General features: G+C 48.9%; 8 protein-coding genes across 8 annotated transcripts; 5 read left to right on the top strand and 3 right to left on the bottom strand.

Moving 5' to 3' along the window:
- Window positions 1–1,851: 1,851 nt before the first annotated feature.
- Window positions 1,852–3,452, bottom strand: AO090120000080 (elongation factor 1-alpha; the record flags this gene model as incomplete). The annotated part of the gene is made up of 3 exons (XM_001823791.3): window positions 1,852–1,953; window positions 2,085–3,091; window positions 3,155–3,452. 3 exons carry the CDS (start codon window positions 3,450–3,452, stop codon window positions 1,852–1,854), a joined length of 1,407 nt encoding a protein of 468 aa, XP_001823843.3.
- Window positions 3,453–5,014: 1,562 nt separating this feature from the next.
- On the bottom strand, window positions 5,015–5,575 carry AO090120000079 (DNA-directed RNA polymerase III core subunit RPC11; the record flags this gene model as incomplete). Its single annotated transcript, XM_001823790.3, has 4 exons — window positions 5,015–5,050; window positions 5,119–5,213; window positions 5,284–5,493; window positions 5,563–5,575. 4 exons carry the CDS (start codon window positions 5,573–5,575, stop codon window positions 5,015–5,017), a joined length of 354 nt encoding a protein of 117 aa, XP_001823842.1.
- Window positions 5,576–6,278: 703 nt separating this feature from the next.
- On the top strand, window positions 6,279–6,947 carry AO090120000078 (ankyrin repeat-containing protein ANK1; the record flags this gene model as incomplete). Its single annotated transcript, XM_001823789.3, has 3 exons — window positions 6,279–6,290; window positions 6,350–6,527; window positions 6,622–6,947. 3 exons carry the CDS (start codon window positions 6,279–6,281, stop codon window positions 6,945–6,947), a joined length of 516 nt encoding a protein of 171 aa, XP_001823841.1.
- Window positions 6,948–7,634: 687 nt separating this feature from the next.
- Window positions 7,635–8,891, top strand: AO090120000077 (NAD(P)/FAD-dependent oxidoreductase; the record flags this gene model as incomplete). The annotated part of the gene is made up of 1 exon (XM_023237599.1): window positions 7,635–8,891. One exon carries the CDS (start codon window positions 7,635–7,637, stop codon window positions 8,889–8,891), a length of 1,257 nt encoding a protein of 418 aa, XP_023092416.1.
- A 181-nt stretch (window positions 8,892–9,072) lies between these two features.
- AO090120000076 (uncharacterized protein) lies at window positions 9,073–9,735 on the bottom strand (the record flags this gene model as incomplete). The annotated part of the gene is made up of 1 exon (XM_001823787.3): window positions 9,073–9,735. The coding sequence occupies one exon, from the start codon at window positions 9,733–9,735 to the stop codon at window positions 9,073–9,075; it is 663 nt and encodes a 220-aa protein (XP_001823839.3).
- An 857-nt stretch (window positions 9,736–10,592) lies between these two features.
- AO090120000075 (uncharacterized protein) lies at window positions 10,593–12,100 on the top strand (the record flags this gene model as incomplete). Its single annotated transcript, XM_023237598.1, has 2 exons — window positions 10,593–10,605; window positions 10,737–12,100. 2 exons carry the CDS (start codon window positions 10,593–10,595, stop codon window positions 12,098–12,100), a joined length of 1,377 nt encoding a protein of 458 aa, XP_023092415.1.
- A 563-nt stretch (window positions 12,101–12,663) lies between these two features.
- On the top strand, window positions 12,664–14,015 carry AO090120000074 (fatty acyl-CoA reductase; the record flags this gene model as incomplete). The annotated part of the gene is made up of 2 exons (XM_001823785.1): window positions 12,664–12,797; window positions 12,851–14,015. The coding sequence occupies 2 exons, from the start codon at window positions 12,664–12,666 to the stop codon at window positions 14,013–14,015; spliced, it is 1,299 nt and encodes a 432-aa protein (XP_001823837.1).
- Window positions 14,016–14,847: 832 nt separating this feature from the next.
- AO090120000073 (uncharacterized protein) lies at window positions 14,848–15,570 on the top strand (the record flags this gene model as incomplete). Its single annotated transcript, XM_001823784.3, has 1 exon — window positions 14,848–15,570. The coding sequence occupies one exon, from the start codon at window positions 14,848–14,850 to the stop codon at window positions 15,568–15,570; it is 723 nt and encodes a 240-aa protein (XP_001823836.3).
- Window positions 15,571–15,959: the final 389 nt, after the last annotated feature.

Genomic DNA, 15,959 nt, shown 5'->3' with positions numbered 1-15,959 from the left:
GGCCTGGCGGAGGTCTGGTGTGAGTGACTGGAGTGAAGCGAACGAACGGTGTTTCCGGAACCATACCTAATCTCAATATTCTAAAGAAGAACAAAAGAAATTATACAACAAACAAAAGCGAGACCGATAAATTAAACTCCCAGGTCAAGGCAGCGATATGGGAAGCGGGATGGAAGTGAAAACAAAACAAGCGGCAAAGGGAAAGCCGAGAGGGTGTGATGATTGACCCGGGTTTCGTATTAAATGAGCGGCAACAGTCGCCGTCCGTTGAACCTTGCATACAAACAGTCACCACAAACGGCAAGTGATTTGACGGTCAGAAGAAGAAGTTATGCTGTGTAACGTGAGTTGTCTTTCCTATTCTTCTACTAGACATCTATGGAGTATTCGAGAATGACAGGTGTTGCTATTGTGATTGAGTTTGTTTATCATAGTCTCTGTACTATAGGTATGGATGGGCACGGACTACGATGTACATACATCGCAGCCTTGCGTTACTTCCAGGCTGAAAGTGACTATTAGAGAATCGATTACTTGGTTCTAAGCCTCATACTGCGTACGCCATACTTCAAGTTTGCTAATTTATTGATCTTTGGCTTTTCAACATTCCAGCGGAATGAGCTAGATGCGATTCAGTTCCACCCGGAATCTGTTACCCGCACGTAAATATTTGGCTGAGACATCACGGTGCTTTTTCCGGATCGCTTTTATTGGATAATCGTTAAACAAAGCGGAATGGTTTAACCTATACTCTTATAGTTACAATTACATGACAGCAATGATCGAGGTTCAAGGTTGTTGGTCGAGTATTACTATTGAGAGTCAGTGTACATTCATTTCTTCCCCATAGATACAACTCCACTTTGTTTGTTTTGATTTTCCTGCTTGAGTGTTAGCGTGGATGTGGTCCATGCGGAATTGTCATTGGTCAGTGTTATTAGATCCCGTAGATCTCCTTATGTAAGATCGACGGATGGAAAAGTAATTCTCCGGGTTGTCGGTCGGGCTTAGTAGTACGTACATCCTCAAGTAGTTCGAGAGGTTCAATTCCTTGGTACTAACTCGCGACGGTTATATGAGGATTTAAATCGACAATCTGTGATCAGGATCCAACACACAAACTAGTACTTAGAATAACTTGAAGAGGGAAAGTTGTCCGCAAGACGCTTTTCTGACCTGTGACGGAAGTGTACTGTTGTGTGGAAGTCATGTAATTTGGCGTAAAGCTACTCGCTAGTGGCAAGCTACGATATATATCTCTCACGATAGTTTGGTCACTGCGCCACCAGGGATCATATTTCGCGACTACACATTTCCATCAAGACTTTTCTGACATGGACAGTGTTTTAGTATAAGATATAATACAACATTTGTACTATCCAAACACTTGTCGGTGTGCCACGCCAGACATGCAGGGATTGATGATGTTACTTGTACAGGTTGTTGGTGGTAAACTGAAGAGATGGATCAATTAATATCGAGCAGTCAGGGAGGATAGGCACTGCTATAAGGGAGAGGCCTCCAAGCATCATTGATGGCTCTAAGAATTATGATACGTGTGCGTTGAAATGGCCCATCAGGAACAGAGATACATTGATCAAGTGCACCCATACTGTCATTGTATCCGCCGGCAGGAGCAGTTGAACGTGATTAAACTAACGGGCTTCGTGCTAATAAGTTATTCAGTTACCGAACAGTGCACAGTCTACAGATGGCAACAAGTTTAACGAATAAAATCATGATTCAAGTTCTGTAGAATCAACTACATAATTGAAGTCTAATTTCATGAGAATTCCATATTTTTGTGCTCATAAAAGGTTCATAATTGCATCCCCGCACATATTAACCAGCTTATTTCTTGCCAGCCTTCTGGGCGGCCTTGGTGACCTTGCCAGAACCGCCAGTGTTCTTCTCAACCGACTTGATAACTCCGACGGCAACAGTTTGACGCATCTAGACATCATGTTAGCTATAGAGAACTTGCAGGCAAAAAGGGGAACCAAAGAGGAAGGGAGGAAAAAGAGTGGGACGAGGCGTGAAAATATGTGAAAAATTGTGAAGATAGTCAAGAGGGAAAAACTTACGTCACGGACAGCGAAACGACCAAGAGGGGGGAAGTCAGTGAAAGACTCCACACACATGGGCTTGGAGGGAATCATCTTGACGATGGCAGCATCACCAGACTTGATGAACTTGGGCTTGTCCTCAACAGATTTACCGGTACGGCGGTCAATCTTCTCAAGGAGCTCAGCGAACTTGCAAGCAATGTGAGCGGTGTGGCAGTCCAGGACGGGAGCGTAACCGTTGCCGACCTGACCGGGGTGGTTAAGGACGATGACCTGGGCGTTGAAGGAATCGCAGCCAGCAGGGGGGTCGTTCTTGGAGTCACCGGCAACGTTACCACGGCGGACTTCCTTGACGGAGACGTTCTTGACGTTGAAACCAACGTTGTCACCGGGGTTACCGGCCTGGAGCTGCTGGTGGTGCATTTCAACGGACTTGACTTCAGTGGTCACGTTGGCAGGAGCGAAAGTAACGACCATACCAGGCTTGATGACACCAGTCTCGACACGACCGACGGGCACAGTACCGATACCAGAGATCTTGTAGACATCCTGGAGGGGAAGACGGAGAGGCTTGTCGGTGGGACGGACGGGGGGCTCGATGGCATCGATGGCCTCGAGAAGGGTCTTACCGGTGGACTTGCCAGCCTTGGTCTCCTTCTCCCAGCCCTTGTACCAGGGGCAGTTGGTGGAGGCCTCAATCATGTTGTCACCGTTGAAACCGGAGATGGGGACGAAAGGAACGCTCTTGGGGTTGTATCCGACCTTCTTGATGAAGTTGGAAGTCTCCTTAACGATTTCGTTGTAACGATCCTGAGACCACTTGCAGGTGTCCATCTTGTTGAGGGCAACGATGAGCTGACGGACACCGAGGGTGAAAGCGAGCAGAGCGTGCTCACGGGTCTGACCATCCTTGGAGATACCAGCCTCGAATTCACCAGTACCGGAGGCAATGATGAGGATAGCGCAGTCAGCCTGGGAAGTACCAGTGATCATGTTCTTGATGAAGTCACGGTGACCGGGGGCATCTATTGAACTTTGTTAGATGACTGTAAATGTTGGGCAACGTAGGTTGGAACTCAAATGCTTACCAATGACGGTGACCTCATACTTGGAGGTCTGGAACTTCCAGAGGGCGATATCGATGGTGATACCACGCTCACGCTCGGACTTGAGCTTGTCAAGAACCCAGGCGTACTTGAAGGAACCCTTACCGAGCTCAGCGGCTTCCTTCTCGAACTTCTCGATGGTACGCTGGTCGATACCACCACACTTGTAGATCAAGTGACCAGTGGTGGTGGACTTGCCGGAATCGACGTGGCCGATAACGACGATGTTGATGTGCTGCTTGTCTTCCTTACTGTAAGGAGGAAAGTACTTGTCAGCCATGATCTGAGATGCAACACAACTCGACGGGTTGATAAACTTACCCCATTTTGAAGGTGGTGCGAACTTTGTAGTTCTTTGTAAGATACTAGAAAGATTCTGTAGAGAAGCTTGCTCAGATACTACGGCTGATCGCGTAGAGGTACTGAGCAAAACAGATGTCAGTAAGGAGAAGAGTTGAATGAATGGAAGAAGAGTAGGAAAGGAGGTATGGGGGAAAGATATACGTACTGATGCGGACGAAGAGAGAAAGAAGGAAAAAAGTTGTGGGAGGGGAAGGAGGGGGAATCCTTATATGGAGGGGCAAGCGAGAAGGCGAATTAGTGGGCGGGCTTAAGCCCTCGACCGCCGCCCTTATCATTGGACATGGAGGGGTAATGCCCCCACCACGCATGTGCGGGACCGACGCAGAATCTGCACGGCGGAGTCTCTTCCAGACTGTTGACTTTTGGGCGATGACTCTTGTTGCTGCGGCCTTTTGGGTACACCAACCTCGTTGATCTTGTTTCCTTGGTTCTCTTTCGCTCGGAGACCCGACCATGACCCCACCATCAGTCACTATCCTGCCTCGTCGATAAAAATTTTTTCTTCCCTCTGATTGTTACATAGTATGTTTCCACCTTTCCGGTGGATTTCGGACAGTCAAACTGGGCATCAACGCAGTGGTGGGCTGCTTCGTTTGCTGCGTGTTGTACTTGTTTGCATTTGAACCCCGCGGTCGTTCGAGTCCTTAATTGGTCCGCTCCCGGTCAACACCCAAGCAGCTGTGGCCCGGCCGAGTGGCGCCTGTCTGGTCCACAGTGAAAATCTTTTTTTTTTTTACTCTCGCTATCTAGAGTACGTACAGATACTCCGTACATATGCTGTTAGGAGGCAAAGAGGCAATGTTGACAGACTACGGATACCTAGGAAAAATTTTCTTCTCTTTTTCTTTTCTTTTTTTGCCTTTCTAGTTTTTCTTTCACATATGATCGCTGCTGTGTGCCCCTCATTTAGATCAATCCCTTACTGTCTCGGACCTTACTAGTGTACTTAGGTAAGATCTGTTGTTGCCCCTCCTGAGCGGTGACAATCTACGTAGTATGTAGATGAAAATTTTTTTCATATAGACAAGGAACAAAAAAAACAAAAAAACAAAAAAACAAAATTTAAACAAAAAATCTAATAGAATACGTAGAACAAAAATCATAATAATCCCTATCTAAAAATTCCTTATGGCTAGCAGGTCCCGTGTTTGGGAACAACGCACAAGCTTACTATGGATGAAGGTGTTCCCCCAAACCCAAACGGGCGATTACCTGCCGCCGCTAAGAGAAAATTTTCTGTTGATCTGCCATAGCTACGTATCCGCATATAGTACGTAGTAATTGATAGCATAGTCATCATAGTAACCATTGAGGGGTATCGCCAAGCTAGTAAATCACCATACTCCTGGAAAACATTCACAACCACCAGCTAGAGTTGTAGCCAAAAAATAATGATAACACCGCTTTTGTCTTTTCCCACCAATCTAAAACACATTTATCATAGAAATATTGAATATGATAGTTTCTCTTCGGGAAACTTCAGTTTTCTCTCCATCGAGCACCGCAGCTGGTACACTATTGACGACCGAGTCAGTATGCGAGTTAGATGCAAGCCGTCCGCATGAACTAGTAAAGCCACCCACCTTCAAGAATGTAGTCATAGGCTCATCTGCACTTCGAATCTGCAGCTGGAAGAAATATGCACGGTCGCCATTACAGTTCTCTGCGGGGCACTGGGCTGTAGGTGAAAAAGAGGAAGCATATGTTAGCCTCAACCACGTCACTCACGAGAACTGAACATCACTTACTAGCCATGCTATCGGCATTCGCAAATTCTTCCTTCCCGCCAAAGACATCCTCCACTTCTTTCTGCTTCATCTCTGTTTTCTCGAAATAACTCTGTTCCAGGACATACTGATAGGGGCAGGTCCGGCACTCGAATCGATTGACCCCCAGAGGGTGTCTTGGAGTTGGGTCCGCACGGGAGATCGTTAGTGCATTACTGCAGTTGGGACAGACTGCAAAAAGAACATCCCAGGATTAGCTATGTGCTGTATTGGACATGGCAGTCTAAGGGGTGAACTAACAGGTCAAGGGCATTTCGAACCGCTCTCGCTGGAAACCCGAATGTCAATAGTCGGAAGAGAGCTATTTCCAATCAATAAAGACGTAGCAGATCTTCTCTATTACGTAGCCTTCAACCACGGCACTTCGATTAAGCTGTAACTACTGCCACAGTTCCGCAGCAAGGGCTCATGCACCTTGTAGACCCTTATCGGACAAGCTTGTCGTTGGCGGGGAGAAAATAATCTCACCGCCTTTGGACCTCTTGTAGTTTGGTTTGCGGCTCTGTTGCAGGAATTAGATAGCCTGAGGTATGTACGCGCCAATTGGACGCGGGGCAAACTGAGTACGGCGGACCGGCGCATCAATAATCCGAGCGGTTATCGCAGCGGGAGACATGCATTTACCCCGTAGCGCGGCGGGGAATCTGTCAGGAGAATTGGTATACGAACAAAGCCAAAGATCTTCTGGTAGGTAGCCTCCGATGGCGATTCAGTGAGTTCAAGCGCTCGGAAACTATACCCAGAATCTCCCTATAGTTGTTCCCTCGTATGCTAACTATAACTTTCCAGCTCTTAGTTTCCGGAATCTCCGCGTGAGCATACACCGCCACCTTATTACCTCCGCGGTCGACTTAGCGCATTATTGTCATAGCATTTACATCCACTGTTCTTCGAGCTACAGGTTGAAGCGGCTATAGATATCTTATTTCACTAGTAATAGCTCCAATCACGCAATCATGGCGGACGAAGTACGTTTCTTTGTTGACTATGCAGCATTCAAATCGGCCGCTTATCATTGATCGATTAGGGTGCATCTCCTCGTGAACTAGTCATTGAGGCTTGTCGTCGAGACCAGCCTCATTTGATTGAACAAGTTCTAAAGGGCATGGAAGGCAAATCGAACGAAGAGGTGGCCGAGTTCTTCAACGGCGTTACAGACTCAATGGGAAACCATGCTCTTCATATCTGTGCTACATATGGCAGCGGTAAGTAGGTCGGATGACGAACAGCCCCCAACGGCTACTCTTGGGTCTGGAAATTAGCAACCGAGGAATTCATTCTAACCGCACCCTACGACAGGTGACACGATGGACTGTCTCTTTGATATACAATACTTTGAATGCGACCCTCTCACCCGCCTCGACAAAGATACCCCCCTCCACAATGCTGTGCGCTACGCCAACGAGAAGGATCGTGAAATCGGACTGGAGATGATCGAGATGATGTGCGAAGCTGGCTGTGACCCACGAGTCAGGAACAAGCATGGTCAAAAGCCCGCGGACCTTGTTTACAACAATCCAGAGATTAAGTCGATTCTTCAGAAGACCGAATACGTTCTTGCAGAGGGTCTAAGAGATAACTCGGACAATGGCTCTGTTCATGACAGTGCAAGTGATAGCGAGTAAGGACTACAAGGTGACTTATAGCGACGTTGCCTTCTTCCCTTCATAGACATACGACTGTGATGATATGCCATTTCTTACTTTCACCCATGGTTCAATAGATTGGTTAAATAATATATGCCGGAGGCTTTGTACAGAGCGGAACTCGACCGCTGGGTCCTGGTCATATAGTGACTTTTCTTGGCCTTCATCGCATTACTTTTCTTCTGCGCCCTAGGGGCTGACGTTGCCTTCGAGGATAAAATACTATAGAAGCGAACACATACTGATTATAGTTTCGAGATTAGTACATTGGCTGCTAAAAAGGTTGTATTAGGTTCCCGAAAACCCGGGCTCTGATAACCACATATGGTCGGTAATCCTGCTAGTTAGTCTCTAGCTTCCAAAAACCGTACGCTTGTAACTGCTAGCGCTTACGAGGTTGATGCGTAAGTCTAGCTGCCTACTCTATACCCCGGAAGCGTGAAACCCCGAAGCCCGAACAACATTAGGCACATCTATACGACTGACACGCAAAATATCCTTATAAAGCTTGGGCGTCACCGTCGGGGGAAGATGCGATATTTTTTTGCGCGTTCAAAATATCTGTGCAGCTACTGAGTCTTGCCTTACCTTGAGATCTGATTCGCAGAATCAACTCTTGCCCATACTGTCGTTGAACTTTAACTTGAGAACGAAAGCCGCAGAAACATGGCGACGGCGGAGCGTCGGAAAATTGTTGTGCTCGGTGGCTCCTACGCAGGCGTGTCTGCTGCCCACTACCTTCTCAAACACGTGGTACCCAAGCTACCAGATCCAGAAGGATATCAGGTCATTTTGATTAGCGCGTCCTCGCACACCTTATGCAGGTCTGCTTGTCCCCGTGCGCTGATATCGGACGAGTTCTTTGACCAGGAGAAACTTTTCGTCAGTATCTCTAAAGTATTCGATCAGTATCAGGACGACCGGACTCGCAACTTTCGCTTCATCCACGGCACTGTAACCCAGCTAGATCATACTAGCCGGAATGTTACCGTTAGTTTCACCGCGAACGACACTATAGACACGATCGATTTTCACACGCTTGTGATCGCGACGGGTTCATCAACTCCCTCTCCCCTCCTTGGTCTGAATCGCGACATCGGGGACTTACGGGAAAATTGGACTGCGTTCCGAAAAGCCCTGCCAACTGCCAAGAGTATCATCATCTCTGGCGGCGGTCCGGCCGGAGTAGAGACAGCTGGTGAACTTGGCGAGTATTTGAACGGCCGCGCTTGGTGGTTTCGCTCCAAGTTGGCAAACCCTAGGGTACCGATCACGGTCGTCACGTCTGGGCCACAGATCCTCCCACTCTTGCGTCCTAGTCTCGCCAGTCTGGCAGAGCAGTACCTTGCCCAAGTAGGTGTGACCGTCATCAAGAGCGCGCGAGTCCAAAATGTGGCACCTAGTGCCGACAGCAAAGATGCATTGACCGCTAAGACGACAGTGACCCTTGAGGATGGGCAAATACTTGGAGCCGACCTGTACATTCCGGCAACTGGCACACGAGCGAACGCTGGATTCATTGACCGATCTCTCCTGACACCTGATGGCCGTGTTGACACCAATCCCTCGACTCTACGGGTTGATAAAGCCGGACCCCGTGTTTACGCGATCGGTGATGTTTCATCATGGGCACGGCCGACTGTTCACTTCATCGTCGAAGCTATCCCGGTCCTCTGCGCGAATATGAAGCGCGACTTACTCCTTGCCGCTGGTGAGGATGAGGGCTCTGTGGGTGAGGATCGCTTGTTCAAGGAAGATACTCGCGAGACCCAATTAGTCCCGATTGGCAAGAGCAAAGGTGTCGGGGCGGCTATGGGGTATCGATTGCCGAGTTTCCTGGTATGGTTAATGAAGGGACGAGATTACTGGTTGTGGACAACTGAGAAGCTGTGGAGTGGGAGGCAGTGGAGTAAGGAGCTGTGATGGCGAAGCCTTTCCTGAGTTCGTAGCGCATGAGTTCATTTAGTACACGAAACGTACGGTATAATGCATTGGCTCCACCATTATCATTTAAACACTCCTCGACGCCTATACGGTATGAGTACTTGATTGCCCTACTTCACAACGTCAATCAATGGGATATAAGAACATACCTCCTAGAAAACTATCTCAGCGAGCTATGACATCCACGGAAACTCGTCCATTTCGGTCCAACAGCCTTTTCTACCTCCGTCGCAGTTCTTCCCATGAGTCCTTTCCACAACTCGGACGTCCCAGATGGAACAAGTTCCTCCACTTCAAGAGCGATCAAAGCACTAAAGACCCAATCCTGGCATCTTCTCACGCCGTCCTTCGGGGCCGTTTCATCTCTAATCACACTGATCGCTTGCAGACGCTGTGAGCCATCCAAATCTGCGATCTTCGCCAATCCTATCGCATCCACAAGAATGAGGTCCGAGTCCGAGCGATGTTCGAATTCGTACCACAACCGCCCTAAATCAATGGGCCGGACATGCAGAAGATCGCCGATGACTTGAGCCGGCTGGTGGATTGCGAATGCCCAGTGAGATCGATGCCTGGGGTCTTTGCCTTCGCCGCTTATTACCATGGAGAGGTAGTATGACATGGTTTGTTCCTTGATCTTGCAATGACCCGTGGTGGTAGGAGATACATTGTGGGATGCCGCTTTCCCCCGCATTTCGTCGGCGTTACTTCGGCAAATACGACCTTTCCTGTCAATTAGGGCTCGCTTTCCACCATTGAGGTCTTTTCCATCCAAATTGTGTATGCACCGTGCAGATCTCCTCCACTTTCGTCCACCCCGCATGGTTTATCTTACTTGATCTCGAGATTCAGATCAACCTCCCCGTACTCGTTTTCGGTTCAACCTCAGCCGAAAGGAACGGTATGATCTCATTTTTTTTAACCGTTGATTTATCCGACTGAGTCGTATCTCAACGCTGCAGCAATGGGTGGGCCGTATGGGAATGAAATCCGTTAAATGCGCAACAGGCTGTTAAACAGTTACGAGGTGTCCATAACATACAGGGCACCATGGTTGGAAGAGAAAACTTGATGCTCATAAATTTACTCGTACGCCTTGGAGGGTAAATTCGCTGCGTAACGGCAGGAATATTTCCTTTCCCTAACCTGCAGACGTTCAAATCCCTATATGACCGTGAAGATGGATTGGATAGATACACTACACGGGAAGCGTCCTCCATAGCACTCACTAGATGATTGTCACCCCGCAATCCGAGTGTGGAGGAAAACCGGATTATCCGAAGATGTCATACGTCTAGTCCGAGATTCCCTCAGTGATCTGCACATATTTAAGCTGCGAGGTGCCGGAGAGATGCATCAGCACTCCACATTGGAAACCTGACACACTCAGCATCATGGCCACATCCAGGAATTGGCTGGTAACGGGATTCATTGCCCTCGATTGGGTCAGCATAGGCTTTGCTAGCCCTCATTTCGCTGTGTCTACCCAACAGACTTACTCTTCTTTTACATACACGCAAGTAACCTCAGATGCTTATGCCACGCCGCTATCGACGTCTGTATCTTTTCCCACGCCAATTGCGCCACCATTCAGCCAGGCATCTACTCTGCTACCCAGCGACCTCACCTATACTACGTACTCATACGACCCTTCAGCAACGATCACGTCGGACGGCCAGTATGGCCAGAGTGCGTACGTCAATCTCTGGCAGAACTATTCGTTCGTGAGCTCCCCGCCATTTACCACCACAGCGTCTGCCACCCCGGTTGCGAGAGCCGAGCTCGTGCTACCCCCTGCGCTTTACAATGCGCCTTCGGATACAGGGTTGAAGCTGCCAGCAGACTTTATCTGGGGTGTCTCTAGCAGTTCTTGGCAGATAGAGGGCGGCCTTCAACTGGAAGGTCGCGGTCCTAGTGTCTTAGACACTATCGGCAATGTGTTGTCGCCGGAGGCCGCTGATAGGAGCGACGCCAACGTAGCGAATATGCACTACTTCATGTACGAGCAAGACATCGCCAGATTAGCAGCTGCGGGAATACCGTATTACTCATTCTCGCTGTCTTGGCCGCGCATAGTACCCTTTGGTGTGGCTGGCTCACCCGTCAACACCCAGGGTCTGGACCACTACGACGATCTCATCAACACCTGCATAAAATATGGTGTTACACCGATCGTCACTTTAAACCATGTCGACGCGCCTACCGCCGTCCAGGCAGACCTGGACTCGCTGCCCGAGCATTTCCTCTACTACGCCAAAATAGTTATGACCAGATACGCGGACCGAGTCCCGTACTGGGTGACATTCAACGAACCCAACATCGGTGTGGGCACTTTATTCCAAAAGTACCAAGACCTGACAAGTGCACTTATCGCCCATGCAGACGTGTACGACTGGTACAAGAACACACTGGGCGGAACAGGCAAGATCACGATGAAATTCGCCAACAATCTAGCCATGCCCCTGGACACACAAGACTCCTCGCACATTGCAGCAGCATCCAGATACCAAGACATCCTGTTGGGGATAATGTCGAACCCACTCTTCTTAGGAAAACAGTATCCAGACGCAGCCATAGACACAGTGGACATGATGCAGCCGCTCACAGACGACCAAATCAAGCATATCCACGGCAAGATCGACTTCTGGTCCTTCGACCCCTACACGGCCCAATACGCGTCTCCATTGCCACAAGGCACGGAAGCCTGCGCTTCCAACTCCTCCGACCCCTTCTGGCCCACCTGCGTAATACTAAGCAACGTCCAAGCCAACGGGTGGCTAATGGGTCAAGCGTCAAATGCCTACGCGTACCTTGCGCCGCAGTACGTTCGCCAGCAACTGGGTTATATCTGGAATACGTTCCGTCCGTCGGGTATTCTGATCGCGGAATACGGGTTCAACCCATTCCTTGAGTCGAATAGAACTCTTGATGCACAGCGGTATGACCTGGAGCGGACGCTATACTATCAGGATTTCCTTACGGAGACTTTGAAGGCCATCCACGAGGATAATGTTAATGTCATAGGAGCACTCGCGTGGAGTATAGCTGATAACAATGAGTTTGGGAGCTATGAGGAGCAGTATGGGCTGCAGACTGTTAATCGGACGAATGGGAAGTTTACGAGGACGTATAAGCGGAGTCTGTTTGATTATGTCGATTTCTTTCATAGGCATGTCCAGTCTGCGTGAGTTAGGGCAAGTGTTAGTCGCAATGGGTTCACTATATTAGCACCCTGATATAGTTTTGCTTTCCACGGCACAGTCCAATTGACACCACCTTCTTAGCCATACTAGCATTTTGTTGGCTTGGTAGGTCAATGACTCATGACATGGCCATGCTTTCATCTTCACATAGTGTAATGCCCCGATCCTGCGGAGTGAATTCACCAAAAACATGGGCGAGTATAACCGGAAATATACTGAGTTTCATCTTGCATGGCAAGCAACACCATAAGGTTCATCTCGCCTTGTTTCAGTGGCGACAGTGCCAAGGTTCAAGTACAGGAACGATTCGCTGTATGGTGGTATATACGCTCTTCCAAGATGAAAACCTGCCAATTCATCTTTTAAAAGCCAAAACATTGGCCACAGTGGAGATAGTAACAAATTACAAAGACGTGAACGACAGTTAAGGGCGCCCCTTGTTTGACATGGATGCCGACCTCACGACACCTTGAGCACATCGGAAACTATATATAGGTAGTCTATGCTCCTCTGTCGACTGGCTTGGATGCTTCTTGCATGCTACCATCATGTGGGAGTACTACTCAGGAAAGGTTTTGTTCATCACAGGTGCCTCGGGTTTCCTGGGAACAGCGCTGGTGTACCGCATCATCTCGCAAGCGCCTGTGGCTCATATATATTTGCTCTGCAGGGGTGGTCTGCCGTATGTATAATTGCAAAACTATGAGAACTGGACGCAAGCTTACATAGAACTAGACGTTTGGAAGAAGTGTGGCGTCAATACCTACCCTCCAAGTATATCGAGTGCCTCTATGATACCGGGCTTGTCACAGTGATCGAAGGCGATATCCTCGAACCAAACTTTGGTATCAACGGGGACCATCTTCAGGCATTACAAGAACACGTCAACATCGTCATTCATACGGCTTCGTCCATTAACCTGATGAGTTCGCTGGAGAAGTTAGCAAAACCAGTCATCCACGGAAGCGAGAATGTCGCCCACTTTGGCTTACAATGCCAACAACTCGATCGCTTCGTATACGTTTCAACGGCATATGTAAACGCCTTCATTTACCAGGAGTCGGATGATACCGACCCCTACGTGGAGGAGAGAATCTACCCTCTTGGTCGCGAATGGATATCTGATGCACGCGACGAGTGGAAACAAGTACAACGAGAAGGCAAATCCTTGGAATACAGCGCGCACAATTTCCCCTGGCCGTACGGCTACGCCAAACACCTCACGGAGCGACTCGTTCTCTACATATTCAGCGCCGCCGGTAAAGCAGAGAAGCTTCTCATTCTGCGGCCGTCGGTGATAGCGCCCGCGCAAACCTTCCCATACGAGGGGTTCAGCGTACCGAAATCAACGCCGACGACTGTGTTTGCGGCGTTTTTTATTTTAACTCCGACCCTAGTCGTGCGTGTGACAAGCCGGGCTGACGACCCGGAAACAGAATCCACGATCGACGAGGTCCCCGTTGATGTCGTCGTGGATAGACTGCTGGTTCACCTTGCGAAGGGAACCACGGGTCCTGTTCATGCTGTGGGTGGTGTAAGAACGCGGTACACCTTTCAAGCCTTCTGGGAGCAGGCGATGGCCTTGCGGAAGCTTCCATGGCCTCTACGGAAGGAGTGGTTGGATGTGGATTGGCGGTCTAAGTTACTGCACCCGATCGCTCGGGTGTATGTCATCTATGCGGCTTCGTATAGATTCTCCGAAGAGAAGACTGTTTCCCTGTGGAAAAGCTTGAGTGAGAAGGAGAGTTCGGAACTGCAGTTGTTCTCGTCAGGGTCCAGGAACGGGGTGGACTTCGCAGCGAGGGCAAAACAGATCCGGTTCGTTGCGGAGCAGTTCGCTGCCAAGGGGTTTCTTAGTCGGATCTTGTTTTGGCTGTTTTATTCATCGGGATTCTTTTAATGCTGATAATCTGGTACAGTACGTTTCGGGAGGTCTGGATAATAGCCTCACGCCGGCATAGCCGGAAGCAAATATCATCAGTCAATTGTTATGCAGGAGTATTCTTATTGCAAAATATAGAATCGTCTTTCTATCAGATACATCGTATGATAAATAATTAGCCGAGGTCGAGTCCAAACCCTAGTAGAACTAACCTATCATTCTACCCATAGACAACGATCCATGGGCCAACTCCGCAAACCGCGCTCTATTTTCACAACCAGATCTAAGCGAAGACCCTTGGAACACTAGCGTCGATAGAGGTAGTGAGAGCCAGTTCAATGTAACATTAAGGGAGTTCTCGTGGTGGAGATTCCAACGGCCCCTGACACCGTAGCCGAAGTTGATCGGCACGTCTGTCAAATCATAGCGACGCTAATCTGGAACCCGAGGGAATTGCTTGTTTCAGCTTGAGTACCGACAGGAACAGGAGGATACTAGGGTTGCAATGGCATTTGATCGGTATTATCAATCATAATTTATTGGGGTGGTGAAGACGATGGTACGGTATCTTGCATGAATATGGTGATTGTAACGATGGGGATGGGGTATAAATAGGGATTGTTGGACGGGCCTGTAGTTGAAGAGGAATGTTAGGAGCTAATTCAGCATTCCAATCTCGCTTCCTGATTTTATTCTGTTTTTCTTTTGACTTTCTCTGATCGCTGGTCGATTGTACGTTCATTGTAACTGTGTGTCTCCTGTTTTCCTGGATGAGGTCGTGATCGGAAACTGTGAAGGAATGACACTGACGCATTGCCCTAATTGCTAGTATTCAACCCACACCATCACCATGAAGTCCATCTCCGCTCTGGCAGCCATCATCCCTCTCCTCCCCGTGACCGAAGCCCTCGTCGGTCTCGACTGGAGCGCCACCAACATCCCCTCAACAGGCCTGAAGGATATCACATTCCCCATCTCGATCGCCAACGCCCCGCGCGAAGAAGGCTTCTACTTCGCCCAGCAATTCAGCTTCAACGGCGTCACCGACATCGGCTACACAGGCCTTCAACCTCGTCCCGACGCCAACGGCGCAAGCATCATCCACGCCGTCTTCTCCAGCTTCATCCCCGGTAGCACCAGCACCGACGAGAACTGCAGTGATGGCGCCGACGGCGGTGCTGGCGTCAGCTGTGCCGTCGAGATACCGGCATCCTATGCGCCCATGTATCACCTCGTTATAAAGAACACCGAAGGAACAACCTGGACCGGAACCCTAGTGGATGCCGTCAATAACAATGAGACTCATATCGGAGAGTATACGCTTCCCTCTGGAACGGGTGGTATCAAGGAGTCCCAGGTTGGGTTCGTCGAGTATTATCCTTGGAATGCTGTTGCTAGCCATACCTGTGGCTCGTTGCCGTATACTAATGCTACTTTCTTGAACCCTATCTCCTCTGAGTCTGGTGTTACCGCTACTGTGGGGAAGCCGTATGAGTATGGTGATTGTGAGGGTCAGGTTCGGTTTGATGTGCAGGAGGTTGAGGATGGATTTGAGGTTTCGGTTGGGTTTTAAAAAAGGATCTGGGTTAGTGGTTGGTAGGATGTGTTTGTGAGTTGGTGTCTTGCTTGGTTAGGGCATGGGATGTCTTACTATTTCATATGTATACTCGTAACCATTCATGTCATATATTTGCGAGAACCGTCTTAGTACCATGGCTATCGTCTCGTTGGAATACTGGTAACTCACTTATGTTGACTCTTCTTTCAATAGTACAAATCGACTACACCACCCTAACCCAGAAGTATCTCGCAGAGTAGTAATTATTGATTTGATCCCAAGAAAAATGATCGTCAGTGACGCATCTGTGACATACATATAAACCAGAATACCACTTACCAAAAACAAGAAGTAATATTCGTATATATCCCAGGCCCGTCCCTACCACCCTTCCAAGGCCGGGA

The sequence above is a fragment of the Aspergillus oryzae genome, chromosome 5 (genome assembly GCF_000184455.2).
Source record: "Aspergillus oryzae RIB40 DNA, chromosome 5".
Classification (NCBI taxonomy): Eukaryota; Fungi; Ascomycota; class Eurotiomycetes; order Eurotiales; family Aspergillaceae; genus Aspergillus; species Aspergillus oryzae.
This window is presented reverse-complemented; position numbering and strand designations above follow the sequence as displayed.